Source organism: Netta rufina (assembly GCF_964035555.1).
Source record: "Netta rufina genome assembly, chromosome: 3".
In the NCBI taxonomy this organism is placed as follows: Eukaryota; Metazoa; Chordata; class Aves; order Anseriformes; family Anatidae; genus Netta; species Netta rufina.
In genome coordinates, this window is record NC_140125.1 from 58,348,825 (window position 1) to 58,364,811 (window position 15,987).

Genomic DNA, 15,987 nt, shown 5'->3' on the forward strand with positions numbered 1-15,987 from the left:
GGTTCCTAGGAAAGATAACTTAGTGAACAATGAGAGTTTGCTTACCATTAAGACCCCAAAGTGTGTGAGGTGGTTACACAAGCAAACTGTCTCATTTTCATTGGATTCTGCTTGCACTTTGCAACCCGTAGGGTTCCAGCCACCATTGCCACCTATGGAAAGGAAACAAGAGAAACTATACTTTCCAACAAACTTGTATTGTTCTTTCATTGGATTCCTCGCTTCATCTTGTGCAAATGCAGAAATGCATATATAATAAATATATAATATCACTGAATATTAAAAAGTCAGTAAAGAAGAAACTGTTATATTTCATAGTTTTTAGAGAATTCCACCAGACATGTGTCTCAATAATGGCCTACTGAGCAGAAGCAATAGTTGGAGATTTATAATAAAGGTAGGGAGATTTTTGGTTATTGATGGATGAATAAGACCTATGTGTATCATGCATTACGACACACCTTAGTTTTACCCAATAACACCATGGTTTTACTCCCTTTTACCACCATGATGTGATGTCTGCACATACTGCCCTCCTATTCACATATCCCCAGGCACAAGAAAGCAGAGGCCTAGGAACAGAGGGTTGTTGCTCTCTGCAATATGTAATGCAAGTCAGCATGGATAGAGAGAATCTTTATCTTTACCTCCATCTTTATAAAAATCTTTATATACAGTTTTTTTAAATTACATTTATTAATATATAAATAAATACTATATACAATATATAAATACATATAATATATATTATGTAGATATATATGTTAATATATAATATATTAAATAATAGTATTTATATCACATTTATAATGTATATATATTTTTATATAATTGCATGTATTAATTAATAAATACAGATTTAAAATATTAACCAAATTTACATTAAAATATTTTAGTAAGAATATTTAACATCTTCTGTTACTAGTGACCTTACTAAACAGAAGAAATTATACAGTTTAAAGATTTAACTAACTCTGCAAAGACTAATAGAGAAGCAAAAAGGGTCAAGACTGAGACTGATTATACAACTTTGACACCTTTTTTCCCAATGTAAAAGAAATGACAGTATATTTAAACTTACCATTTTTATTCATATCCCAGAAGACACAGGTAGGCTTAGGATCTTCCTAAGAACACATGCAAAAGTAAACCTTTTATACCTCTTCAGATATAAATCTCATCAACATGTATGCATTTTCAGCAGATGTTTTACTACATATCATTTCATTTGATAAGCAGTAGAAAAAATATTATTTTGGAGTGTTGAAATTTTGTCTAGTGTTAAACCAGACCTTATTCTCCTTAGGAAGACATTTACCCTAATTATAAATCACAGAGCACTTCTCATCTTCACTCTTCCTTTTCCACATCCTCAGAATGAGAAGTTTTATTGTCTCACTAAAGTTATCCATGAGTATGATGTCTTTACAGAGCTTAAATATTTTTAACTGTTTACTTCCTCATGAGTTCTCAGTGAATCCTTAATGTAAATGGCCTCATAACTCTGCAAAAGCCTGCTGAACCTAAGTGGAGGTTGTTGTGCCTCACCTTAAAATAATCATTATAATGAAATGTAAGGTGAAGTTATGTGAAAATTATGAGCCAGGTTCTCATTCCATGAACAAACTTCTTAGGTATTGCATACCAACTTCTTCTTTCTTAATTTCTCTAGTGCTATTGTCTCTTTTGCAGTAGCTACTGACAACTGTTTGAAACATCACAAACCAAAAGGTTGTATTTTGACCTTATTTCTGTAAATTAATTCTAGTCATCTTTTTAAAATGTGGTTCTGCCCATTCTTCATTTGCAGGAAACCATATGACAACAAAACCTTGGGGAACTATTGAAAAAACCAATTTCATTATGGTCAAAGAATTTAAGTCTTTTTAAAGTTCCAGTGTAAAATGTAGTGTCCCTGGTCATGAACATGGTCACAAACTGGTTGTGAACAATGGTTTTACTTGGAATTATTTGCATAAATTGCTTGTGAGTAGCAGAATCAATAGTCTTTCAGATAAATACTAAAACATGAATGGATTGGGAATGTGTGAGGATGGAGAAGTGATTTATTTTTACTTTTTTTCTTACTTATTTTTTTTTTCAGAGATTTTATTTCCATTTGGGTTTACATTCAATATATATACTCAAAATCCACCCAATGCAATGAAGCTGTATGCACAGCCTTTACTATATATAATCTACGTTCCTGTTCCTCTGAATAATCAGTCTCTTCTTACTTGAGTTTTGGTATGTTTAATTGTAATCTTCACATAATCCTGAAGATCCCGAATAGTTATGTTTCCAATACTGCATGCCACAACAAAACTGGTCAAGTTGGCAGGAGTTTCTGCATCCTTTAAAAGATTCAGAAAAATATAAAAAATGCTTACAAGGCACATAACATAAAAGCCAGAGTACAGTTTTATTTTTGCAGCATGCCAGAATAAATAAACTGTCAGCAGTTCTACAATTTCAATCATGTAATATAAGGACATTTTGTTTATAAAACTAAATTCTGGATTTGCCTCATGGAAGTTTCCTTATTTTCGTTATAGTCATAAATATATTAGGACATTATTATAAAGAAAGGTTAAAAGGTATACTTTCCCCTTTTAATCTTTTTGTGTGATGACACTAACTCAAACAATGTGGCAGAAATGATTAACATACATGTATTTCTCTTAACACAATGAAATAGCTTTCTTATCTTATTGTTGCTATCCTTTTTACTAGGTGTAAAGCTTTAGGAGAATAACCTCTTTTCTGTATATAGTTGCTAAGTCATCCTCCATCTTAAAATGAAAGACCAAGAAGTAGTAAACAAATCCAAAGCAATGCTAGATAGACACTGTAAGGTCTTATTTTATCATCAGGAGACTGATGATATCAATACCATTTATAACCTGCAGTGAAAAAGTATCAAGTGGAGAATTTTCCAAAAGAGATCTTTTCATTGGAATCTGATGATTTATTAAAATGGAAGTGTTTTGCAAGTAGAATTTTCCTTTGAAGAATTTCCATTAAAGTCTGAATAGCTAGAAGCCTGTTTGACCTTATGGGAAACAAGGAAGTTAGGACTTCTAATACACTACCTGCTGCAGTTGCCTAAAAGTATGTGCTCACTTTAGAGGCTTTAAGGTATCCTCCCTCGTCTCCAGTAAGTCTGTTATAGGTTCATTGCCACATCTGTCAGGCAGTACTTGGGGTGATGCAAATGGCACTGTTCTCTTTTGTTTGGGGAACCAATGCCTACTCCTGCACTAGGATGAGCTGTGTCACACCTTGTCTGTGTCCATTCCTTTCCATTGACTGGCACTGAGGGCAGCTTATGGACAACAGTTTAGGTGTAAGTATCTACTCTGAACACACCTACCATATGTGAAATGAGTCTCACCCTGAATAGCTTAACCATCAGATTTCAATGAATGACAGGATAAAGCTTGAGAGCACTTTATCAGTTGCAACTAAAAAAAAACAAACAAAACACACACACAAAAAACTCCAGTGCTGTAAAGTATGATGTTTCATTGTTACAGTGAATGTTTATAGAAAATACAGCTAATAACAGTGGAATGCTATTGAAATTGGAATAAATATATTCGTGGAATAATTTTATACTAATGCATAAAGTCATGGGGATTGAGACAGCGTGACAATATTTATTTTTTTTTGAGACTGTCATTAGTCTTTTTTTTTTGACTTTATTTTTACACTTACTAGAATGTGATTTTCACACATTTTAATTAATCTTATTGAACATCACACATGAACAATTTAAAAACCACACAAAATACTGTAGGGAATTTTAGTTGTAATCTTCCTTCCTTCCTTCCTGGACACATTTTGACTTTGTATGATTTTATGCCATTATGACAATCATGTATCTATATTCTCCCAGTTTCTTTATTAAATATATTCATCCTGTTTTTCTTAAAAGTGGCCTTAAAAAGAATACTATTTTAAATAGTTAAAGATACTTTAGGGTGTATTTTAGAAGGCAACTGAGGGCCATGAGTATTTTCTTGCCTAGATTATCTTAAGAATCTGGATACACTGCCAATAGAAATGATAATATAGAGACAATACAATACTACAGAGTTCTCCGGATATACAAGAGCCAAAGGTCATTTAAAATACTAATGGGAAAACAAACTGAAGCCTTCTGAGGCTTAGCCTACAGTTCACTATGAAACAGTGTTTCCCTATAAATGAACTTTTTTTTTTTTTTTTCAAACTGTGAAACTCTTCCTCTTTTTTTTTTTTTTTTTTTTTTTTTTTTTTGACATTAACCATGCAGGAAGTATTTATAATTACCATGTGATGGGACCCAAAGGAGAAAAATAGCAAATCCACCTGTATCCCTTCTGTTTTCAGACACAAATATTGCTGTCCTTATTCTATAACCAGGATAACCAGGTTGTCTTTAAATACATCTGGGTAACACTAAAAAATGGTGTGCTTATGAGAACACATGAAAAGAACAGTATGTATAGAAAAAAAATGTTCTCTGTACAGTGACCAGCAGCCCAGAGTTTCAAACTGGATATAAGTAGGCCATTGGACATGACTGTCAATAAACTCTTTCAATGAAAAGAGAAAGAAAGAATATTTAGCTGTACTACACACCAAATTCCCAGCTGATATAAAAGAACCCATCTCCACTGAACATCAAGCACCTATATCAATGCATTGCTATGGAAGATGTGCCCTTTAAAAGGTTTTGCTACTTTACACTGATTATAATCAGCTTGGATATAGCTTGCTGTTGATTACTTTTAAAAAAAGTTTATCTCACATGTGACTAGAATGTGCACTCAAATTGCTCACTCTAATTCAATGTCGATGCTATGGTTATTTTGTCACTATGATATCCCTAATGCCTACATTTGCTATCACCAACTCGTTCCTGTAACACATGAAATGCTGTGAAATTACATTACAGGAAACATTTGGCAGCTGCCTTTGACTCATCGTAGCTGAAACTACTTCAAACTCATTAAAGTTTACCTGAAAAAGGCCATTCTTATTGAAGAAAGTAAATTGAGCCCTCGATATAATTTCAAAGTCATCTTGACTTAAATTCTTCAATAAACTTGGTGGCAGAACAACAGAAGCAAAGGCATTTGTCTGGTCCTTGTCAAAGTCTATCTGTTAAATAAAAACAGCACAAGAAAAGAACATATTCAAACAAAAAGTAAGCCATCTACTGTGAACAGCTGGGTTCAAACCCTTCTTGACAATATCTAAACCATTGGACTAGAACTGTTAACATTAATTTTACCCATACCTATGCAAGAACTAATTCAATCAAAAAAAAAAAAAAAAAAAGGCTTAGGATTTTTTTATTCTCTACTCTCGCAGTATGAGATTAATATTCTGCTGCACAAAATTAGTAAATAAAACAAACAAAAAAACCTCCTCCACTGCTATAAAGATGATTTGGAAATACTGATATGGCAATAATGGCAGACATAAATAATTTTCAGTAACTGTCAGAATACATTCCTTATACCAAACAATGTTGAGAAAAGGAAAATATGCTCTGAATCCTTCTTTCTTGAGTTGGTTTGTGTTTTTTTTTTTTTTTTTTTTTTTTTTTGCTTGATTTGAACATCTGAATTAATTTTCTTATTAACTTTTCTAGTTTCTCTGTTAAAAGAGGGAGACTTTCAAGTAATTAGTGTCACCTCTCTACATCTATGCAAACTCATATTTCATTAGCTTTCACAGAGCAATTCTCTGACTGCATACACTTACACCATGGCAAACTCAAGGTGTGCCACCCTATTCATCAAAGGTAGAAGAGTAAGCCACCTAATACTGGCTCTATTATAAAAGTGTTCAATAAATTTACTGCAAGATAGGAAATTCACACTCCTTACTTCTTCTGAGGCAACTGTTATTTATGCCTCTCACATTAGCAAAGAGGAAGTTACAAGTTATAGGCTAGTGATTTATTTAAATTCTAAATATAAATTTTTCACCGACTTACTGTGATGAACAGGCACCACTGGAAATTAATAACTAGTAGTTCATAAGTATCTCCTAACAAAGCTAAAAGCACTTGAATAAAAGGTTTTCAAGGTATAATTCCGCCACATTAAACAGAAAGTGCGCATGTGATAAAGATGTCCCAATAGGTACTGTCTGCAAATGAAGTGGAAGAGGCTTCTATGAAGAAGTGTGGATGTATTACAGGAACGATTTAATAATATGAATCACTAAAAGCTAACTCAGCCAAAGTTTTGGCAAGAAACATAAAGACACAAGGGACTAAAATAGAATCTTTCCAAATTGCCATGGATACATTTGCTTGTTATCTATGAAAGAAAATCTGGAAACACTCTGACATACAGTTTGAAGAGCTTAATGATCCCTGATGAGCCTGGTCATCACATCACTGGTGAAAAGACTGGGCTTTCACAAGGGAATCTCCCTACAGCAAGGATAGCAAGTGTCTTTCCTGATATGCATGGAAAATATAATTTGTGACCACAGCTGCTGCTGACTTTACTAGTAGAAAAGTCAGCTAAGATGCTAAGAGTTCTCAATCAGTTGCTGGAAATGTAAAAGTCTGAGAACAAACTCGTATTCCAATAGGAACATTATAAATAATTTGATGGAGTTTGGATTTTATGATTATTTAGACAGTGTTGTAATAAATGATTCCAGGGCAAGAAAATTCCTGGATGTCCTCAAGACACAGATGGTAATTCTTATTATATGTGCAAACATCCCAAACCTCATTTCAGAATTTTTCCTTCCCTCTTTCCATAAATACAGAATGAAATCTAGAGGAGAATTGTTCCTTTGATAACAATCAAAGAACAATCACTTATTGAGCTTCATTAATATGAGAACTAAACAAAAGTAGATTTAAAATCAGCAAGCAATTCAAATAAAATTGATTCAAAGAAAGTTTAGCCTAAACTTCTATGAATATAAATAAGAGAAAACTCATACATGTACATTAAATCCATTTGCATCTATTTAAACCAGCAATTGACTTTAATTCCAAAGTCTACATAGCAAATAAAAGGCTGATAGCCTATAGTAGTACTACTACTGTTAAACAATGTCTTTATTAATTAATTAATTTATTTATTTTTATAGTAAAACGTACTTTATAAAATTATGATAGGATTGTTGTTTTGCCAATTTGCTACAGGAATAAATTTGGTCTATTAGATACTTATACTCTAGCAATTATTCTTTTACCAATATCATAAAGCTATGTTTTCTCTCAATTCAGATTTGGGCCCTCTGGCCCTAATTATAGGTGTTTTTGTTTGTTTGTTTGTTTTTTCGCCATTTAGTATTTTCCGTATTTTTCACAAAAAGAGAGTTTGTGATGACATTACCTCTATCATTGACTTATATAACTATGAAAAATACATTGGACTAAATTTTTTAAAGTACTTATGTTCTTTAGATGCAAACAGGCATGTCCTGAAATTGTTTTAAAAAGTCCAGGCAGCTCATTACTACAGATTTCCACAGAACCTTTAGAAAAATCCCAGCAGATGCTCATGTATATCTTGAATGTTATTTCATAGCTGTTAGATGTTTGTGCATTTTCATTTGTGAATAAAGATGAAAAAATATATTGAGGTCATGACAAATATCTAACTTAATGTCTAGATAATGTAGCACTGAAGACCTGTCCTTTGATTTTTGGAGCTGATTGGTCAAGCTCCATGTGAGTGTCTTGAACACCCTTGGACTTCCCAAATGGCACAAGTCTATGAACCTACATGTGGATGAAGGATTGTCTTTAGGCCTTTGAAGTAGGTGTTTACACTATACTGTTGAACACGTGTTGTACCTGCAGAAAGCTACATGTAGATATCTACATTTATCTGTATTATTCTAAACATGAAACTCATCAATGGTGTTTTCACTGTACAATGGGTAATACATTAGACTGTTAAAGATTATTTTCCCTTTTAATTGGAAAAGATAAAATCTATTCTGGATTTGTAAGCAAATTATTTTTCATCTCTATGGATTGTGTACGTTCACCTGTGTTTCCTGCCACTCCAAGATATACTGCATTAATCTGCTTGGATGATTGTAGGAAAATGGAAATAGAAAGTAGGAGCAGAATAGGAGGTTGTAAATAGTTTTATATTAATCACAGTAAACATCCTTGGCACATTTCATATTCAAACTGCTCATACCATACCTGGAAATCAGATGCATTATTCTGTGAACTGACACTGAAAGTAGAACCTTTGAATGAAGTTGAGTTTATAGCAGACACTCCAAGTGCGAGGTTTCGTGTTGAAATACTCATGGATGGTCCGGTGAACTGAATTTTTAAAGCTAAGGCATCAATAGTTTTTAGAGCTCTAAAAACAGAAATAAAATTATTTTTAAAATTGAATAAAAAATGATAATAAAACAATGGTCATGTGTGCTCTTTATGTATGCTCTCCACCTTAAGGCTGTCCTCTGTGTATCTGTCACCCACCTTTATATTTGCAAGGAGACTGTTGAGCTGTAAATTTATGTCTGTTGAACACAAAAGGTTTTGATTGACAGAAAGTATCCAACTACATATCACCGGTCCTGAAATAATCTTCCAACAATACGTAAATCTGTGCTGTGTCATTCATCAGCAGACTTCTTTTCCATATTTTTGTTATGCACGTTAATTTTAGCACAAGAAGAAATATCTGTTTTTATCATTTGGATTTCTTTTTTTTTTTTTTTTCATAGAAATAAAAAAAAGTTTTCTTTACTGCAATTATTTCTATATATATGGAAAGAAGTTGCTCTTGAAAACTTCTCTGAAACACAGAAATACTTACTCTGATGATGATGCTGCCAATACACTGTCTGAACTATTTAGAATATTGGAAAAAATTGTCACCACAGTAGAACCCAGAGATTCATCAATTTCTTCATCATTCACAATTTTTTTGAGCTTCTGGACAACATCATTTACTTTGTCTGAGGTTAACTGCTGCCCTTCACCAGTGAGATTCAGAAGCTGATTGGCAATATCAGCTGCATTTTCTGTAAGTGTACACATAACATGAATCAAAATGAGAAAAAAAGGAAAGCAAGGAATATATTATTTTTTTTTTCTCTCCTTATCCTCTATCCTCTTTTTTTTTTTTTTTTTAATGAGAAAAACTACTTTTGTTCCCCTATTGAAGAGGAACAAATGTATCCCAAAGTCACTATTACTTACAAAATATTCACTCTTTTAAACATAAGCGAGAAAGTCTGACCCCATTATGAATGTTACTGGTTCCTTCATATGTCTGAACTCTTAATCAGAGAGCTGGCAAGCACAATACACAAGCAAATTTAAGCAGAAGAACCTTCCTGATCAGGATAGTTTGAAATTGTGTCCTGTGGCAAATCATTAGTGTAAACCGCTTTTTAAACTATGTTTGGTGACACTAGAAAAATAATGTAAGTAGTAATATTGTGCAACTTCAAAATATTTATGCGATAATCACAAATAAGATTTGGAAAGACCATCAGCCTTCTGTCTGCCTCTGTGTTTTTGTTGTTGTTGCTTTTAATGTTGTATTTTATAATGTGGCTTTAGCTACATTTACCGTAGAATGTTCATTCTACAATAAAAAATGTTTTCATATAGCCTGACTGTAAGTACTCATCACAATCAACTAAACTAGGTAGCCAGGCTTCCCACAAATCTCTACCAGTGGAGAAGGAAAAAGAGTCTTCTCTGAGAAAGCAATGCAGAACAGCAGCTTATTTGAGCTTTGAATTACCTTTGAGAGTATTTCTCTCCTCTCTAACTCTGGCACTAAAATAGGGGGCCATCGGTCAATAGGGTTCTCTGTTTATTTTGTTATTCCTTTAAGTGCCAGAATGACATCAAAGGGTATTTTTCAAATGGAGAAAAAATTTGAAAATGTCTGATCATAAGTTCACAGAAAAGAATGAGTCTATGAAAAAGACGTCCCATTGGAATGTCGTTCCATATGGGCATTGGAATTTTTTAAAAGAATTTCTGAATTTAAATATCAAATCAGGGCAACCATCCGTTTTGCTTAAATTACCTGAAGAGTTTGATTTATTTCATTAATTGATATCCAGAGCTTTGCATCGATGGGCTGGAATCAATTTGGTGCACTTCCCTAGAGTTTAAACACTTTGCACTGATTTTTTAAAAAGATTTAGCATAAATGGGGAAGGTAGTCCTTAGTGTAACTTCCTTATGCTAGGTAGAAAACAAAGAACACAAAACTAGTATTTTATCCAAAGATTAATATGCGTACACTTACCTGTGCAATTTCTAAGATCTGGTTGGCCCCAGTATGATGTATAATTCTGCAGACCCAAATAGCTAAAGAAGAAAAATGACAATAGCAACATTATGTAAATGTTTTGTAATTGTTTTGTAGGTGTCATTGTGGTACAATACTCTCTATTCACAAATTTCCTAGCAACACAGCTCCAGCTGAAATGAAATATATATGCTAGACAGTGGAAATATGTGACTTGTTAAGTGACAGTGCTGAGAAGAAAAAAAAAACATACACATATAACAGTTCTTTTGGACAGATTCCCATCTGATTCCTATGCTGCCTATGCTGACTTGGTAAACTGACTGCATCATTCTGGTCTTCTATTTCAGAAAAGACCCAAACAAACTATTATGTCACTATTGTGGCCTAATCAGATGTTGTTTCTATATTTTTTCTTTGATATAAATAGCTTTGATCAGGTCAGCAACAAGTGGTAATAGCTTAGAAGAACATGAACAGGAGCTATGAGCAGATAGAAACTTATGCTACCTGTGAAAACCAGAGAAGGTCATTACCGGGTTCAGGTCCAAAGTGAGTGGCAGACATAAAGAGACAACATATTTTTTTTCAGAATGCTTTTTCTATAAAACTTTACCATAGAAAACTACCCAGATATGGCTCCAAAATTAAACATTTTCCCCTAGGTTTTCTTTTTGGACAATCACGCCACCTATGCCTATGGCAAAGGTAGGATGGAGAAAGGAAAAAAGTTATCCTTGATAACACATAAGAGAATAAAGATATTCCTTGGTTGATCACCTTTATTGTAATAGCATACTATCTACTCAGGGAAGCACAGGGCTAGAAGACACCATTGGTACAGCTTCCTTTTTTTCTTTTTTTTTTTTTTTTTTTCTCAGAAAAAAACACACCATACCTGTGCTCCATATTGGCAAAAGCTAGTGGAGGCAGAGGCATGGAAAGCACATCACAGCGCAGAGCACAGTAGTTTTCTTTTTAAAAAAGTGCTGCACACAGACTATCAATGGTATTGTTTATACCACAAATGAACAATAAAGATAAGCAACAGTGGGGCAGCAAAGGCCAGAAGCCTTAATTTTTAATGTTTCTGAGGCTCTGACATAAAAACAGTTTGACCCCTACACTACTTACTTTACAGCAAACTTCGGTCAATCAGAATCTAGCAGCTCTTGTGTAAGATTAAGAAACTGAGGAAGTGAGTTAGTTAAATGTAATTGCTAGTTGCTTTCCTGTTTGGCACAGAACCTCAAAGCCGATTCATATCCATGTTGCCATATTGTTTGCAAAAAGTAAAAAATCTGGTCTTCTCAGAACATGTTCCAGATGTAATGTGGGTGGATGAGACTACTGTGTTGCATTTAATTGTGATCATCCTAAATACTGAAGAGATTAATTAATATTGCATCATTGCCATGTTCAAGGCACTCAAAGGAGATCAAAGTTGTATTGTTTTAGTAATATATCAAAGGAAGTAATAATATTCCCATTTTACAAATGGGAAGTGGAGATACAGCATTTAAATCATTTGTAGACGCTCACAAAGAAAGCTTACATTAGGAGAAAATTATCCTAAACCTAAAACTAAAGATGTTTTATCCTAAGCCTAAACATGTACAAACCAATCGTTTGTAGATGTTCACAATGAAAGCTTACATTAGGAGAAAATTATCCTAAACTTTAAACCTTAAAAACACAAGTCCAAATCTTTAAGTGTTAGACTAACAGCACCTTCAGTTATGACTAACTACTAATAAAATTCTTATGTCAAAGGATTTCTTTTTCTTTCTTGTATCTGGAAGAGAAGTTCTTGTTTAAACTAAATGCATGCCTCATCTACATAGAGTTTTGTTGAAAATTTCTTATACAAGTCAGACAGTAGTAGTGGAGTGGTAGCAGATGTTTGATTTTGGCAACATAAACATCATGTCTTGAAGAAGGCAGCTCTGTAAGAAATTACTACTTTTATAGTCACTTTGATCATATATTAATCATGACTCTCAATATACCCTACAGAAGTGGTAGACGAGCTTTATTTATTTATTTATTTTTCACTAATGACGTACATGTCCTTACTGTACACACATGATACCTCACAACATGAAAATTCTTCTCCTGAAATATGATACCAGTTAGTGGCATCCATTACAGAGGATGTAGTTTAACATAACCAGGAAGCTGCAGCTGAAGCTCTCAGTTTCTATGGTGTTTGACCACCTACCAGGTTCTTGATGCAATCTGAACTGAGCTCCCATGGCAAAATGTAAAGTTAGTCACAGTTGGTCTAGTATCTGGCCAAAAATAGTTTGGAGGGTTTTCTTCAGCTAAACATTTTTCTGTAAAATAAAAGTATATCTGGGTTAATTACAAATTTCCTCATATGACATCTTCCATTTCTTGTTCTCAGCTGTTCTGCAGCACACACATCTTCAAATGAAATGTTTTGATGTTATCTATAAAGTGGTGGTAAGGGAAGGGTTCACAACTGGGGACAAAATATACTGCTGCTGCTGAAGGAAAAGCCCAGAATGAGCACGCTGCATTCCACCAGCCTCACCCTCCTCCCTCCCAAAGGAAGGGCAATCTCTGACTGGAAAATTAATGGGAAAAGATGGGTGATACACAAGAGCTAGAAGAAAATTTATAAATTTTGATTAAGGACAGCAGTTGGCAGAAGCACAAACAAACAGGGTTGAGGAGTGGGCATGAGGGGTCTTGGAGGTCCAGAATATCTCTAGCTGTATATCACACTTCTTTATCACCAAACTACCAAAGCAACTGGCAGAAATTGTCCCAACCAGATGGCAAAACACTGACTGAAGCAATCTGGACAAATAGTAAATCTATACTTGTTTCAAAATGAGATATCTTGAGGATGGTTCTCTGAGATGAGTGGTTCAATAAGGCTTAAAGGGACAATTCCAAATCTGATATAGCCATACCATTTGGGAATACGTTATTATTTTGACACAGAATATACTTATTTTTGGACAAGCAAATGAAATCTGTTGTGTAACAAAGCTGACAACTACTTACCCACTGGATCAACTTCCACGGTCTGAAGTTTATATTCCCCTGGTATGGAATTATTATTACTTATGAGCTTCTGTCGGATCTCTTCTTCTTCTAAGTTAATGTTGTTGGTAGAATTATAAACCAGAAGAGCCAAAACCTCAAAACTGCAGGGAAAATTGTCCAAATGTTTGAGTCAGAACAGAAGAGCCCAAAGGTGGGGAAGTAAAAATATCTGACAGACTCTGGTTTTCTCAGTATGTAACAATGTCACCAAGACAATGTTGTTCATTATCTGTAAATCATTATTTTTGTATGTACAGGGACACAAATAGAATTTATGGCTGGGAAATGCAATCTTCCAGTTACCATTAAAGAAGCAGCTCATCAAAAGAGCTAAGAAATATTTTCAGAAGATTTAGATTACTGTAAAATTTATTAAAAGATGAAAGCAAAACATATTCTTAATTGTCAGTGTCCAATGCCCAGTTATAAATGGCTCCTAATTAAATTAAAAAAATTTAGGTTGCTTAGGAACTTAAAAGCTGATTCTTCCCAGTTCAGAAAACTTGTCAGGATGGGACAAGTCATCCTCTGGAGGGACTATCTCTCTAATGTCTACAGAAGAAGGCTAGAAGACTAACAAAGAACAGATGCTTAATATTTAGATGCCCAAATTTTGATAGCATGAAAAACACCCTAACACACTTCTGAAACTTTTAGTTCTAATTAGAAAAGTCTAGTTACTCAGATGACTAATTCAAGGTTGAGCAGTAATAGTTGTTTTGTACTGTAGCCCACTGCTACTTTCTTGGGCATAAGAAGTAGTTCAAAGTGCCCAAGTCTCTTTCCTGTGAGAGAAATAAAACAGTCTCCACCCTTGTCCAAAAACATAGTTTCTCTGGAAGGGAAATAATGAACAAGAAAAGCAGTTCTAACAGGACACAGGAAAGAAGCTGAGAGTGGAAGGCTGAAAAATTTCCTCTGGGGACACAGAAAACACATGTTGGAGAACAGCATATGTCGGTACCCAAGAGGATTGCTTGGCTCTGTCTAGTAGGAGGTGACGCCACTGAAGCATGGAACATTGGATCTCCACGGGAGCAAAAATGTGGAAAAAAGGAAAAAGTAAGCCTTCTTTAGGCTGTCTTCATCTTAGCCTGTGGATGCCCAGCAGCCTGAATGAAGACAGACCTTCCTGGTGTACGAGCAGTTCCTGGCAGCTTGGGAAGCGTCAGTATTGCCAGCACACATGCAGTGAGCAGGGCACACACCAAACAAAGCTGCTTTCAGTGGGGACCCCCCATTGCAAGGAAGCAGCAGTGAGCAAAAGGGTCTGGTGGCCTGCTTGAAGAAGGATAGGAAACAAAATCTTCAGGGGTGCTGTATGGACATGGACTGGTAGGGATTTCAGGAAACCCCTCCTATAGAGACTGGTGCTTCATTTCTGAAAATCTTCCAGAGAGCCACCCCCAAGATGACAGCCCAGATTTGCATTTTCTGGAGGTGCCTAGTGTGGTGCAGTATAAAACTACAGCTTTTCATACAGATGTTGCTGTTAGACGATGGATTAAACCCTCTTGCTGTCAGACAGTGTTGAAAAGTACATACCTTCGACCAGTAATTCTGAAGCATTCTTACTAGTGAAACAGCATTAAAAGAACTGATATTAGAAAACAAGCTCCCAGTCTAGGGAAAAACAAAAGCAACAACAAAAAAACAAGCTTCATAAAGCCTTCATAAATCATGAATGTGAACTAAATACTCCACACATTTCACTGTTGCAGATGTGACCCATAAGTAAAGAAATGTACATGTCATTGTTTGGCAGTTTTGTTTTCTTTTGAGCATCAGTACCCTTTCCTTCTTTCTTGTCATAACTGTTTGATTTTTAACTTGTTGCTGAAGGAGAAGATAAAAATGTGACTATAAGTTACCTGCTGTCTTGGCTTGTTTTTTTTTCCCTAGGGATGTATTTTAGCAGGGAAATTCCAGCTATCCCTGGCCAGGTTGCTTCTGACCTGCTCTCAGATACATGAAGTTCCTTCTAACATTCCTTTAGTCTCAGTGGAGTGGTTAACACACAGCAATAACAACAGCAGGGTGGATGTGCATTAGCAGGCTCTTGCTGTATACCTCAGATATATTACGAGGCTCCAGTTTATTATAACATTTATTTTTAGCAGAAGTATGGAAATTGCCTAGAGATTTGCCAGCACTTTCAGCCCTCCAGTACTTTAGCCCCAGAGTCTCCTGGCACTTAATCATCTTTCCTAAAAGATTCTGGCTTCAAACATGTATTCCCTTTACTTCAGAAGAGGAAAACTTAATATACTGATGCCACTCCCTACCTCAGCACTTTGGCTGCAAAGCAGAAGTCATAAGTGAGCAGTCACTGCTACTACGATGCTGCTTATTGCAGTACTCACAGCAAACTAAGATGATATTTAGTACCCGTAACTGCTCAGAGGGAGAAAGGCAACAAAACAGAAGGGATAATGATAGATGTGGTAGGACTGGTTACCTTTATCTTGAACAATTATAGGGATAATGATAGATGAGGTAGGACTGGTTACAGTTATCTTGAATGATTACGGGGAAAAATATTGATTATGAAGAACTCATAAAAATAATCTGTTAAACCATTCTGTTATTTTTTATTGTTGTTTGTTATTGTTTTTTGTTGTTGTTGTTGTTGTTGTTT

General features: G+C 34.7%; 1 protein-coding gene across 1 annotated transcript in view; it reads right to left on the bottom strand.

Annotated features, from left to right (window-relative positions):
* ADGRG6 (adhesion G protein-coupled receptor G6) overlaps positions 1–15,987 on the bottom strand; it is a gene marked incomplete at its 3' end in the record, with an annotated part of 101,641 nt that overhangs the window by 18,067 nt on the left and 67,587 nt on the right. The window contains exons 9-17 of the mRNA XM_084283675.1: positions 13,308–13,450; positions 12,493–12,607; positions 10,269–10,330; positions 8,814–9,021; positions 8,186–8,351; positions 5,008–5,148; positions 2,238–2,354; positions 1,082–1,127; positions 46–152 (exon numbers count right to left, since the gene is read on the bottom strand). Coding sequence (XP_084139801.1) covers positions 46–152; positions 1,082–1,127; positions 2,238–2,354; positions 5,008–5,148; positions 8,186–8,351; positions 8,814–9,021; positions 10,269–10,330; positions 12,493–12,607; positions 13,308–13,450 — 1,105 coding nt within the window. The remainder of the gene's footprint in view (positions 1–45; positions 153–1,081; positions 1,128–2,237; positions 2,355–5,007; positions 5,149–8,185; positions 8,352–8,813; positions 9,022–10,268; positions 10,331–12,492; positions 12,608–13,307; positions 13,451–15,987) is intronic.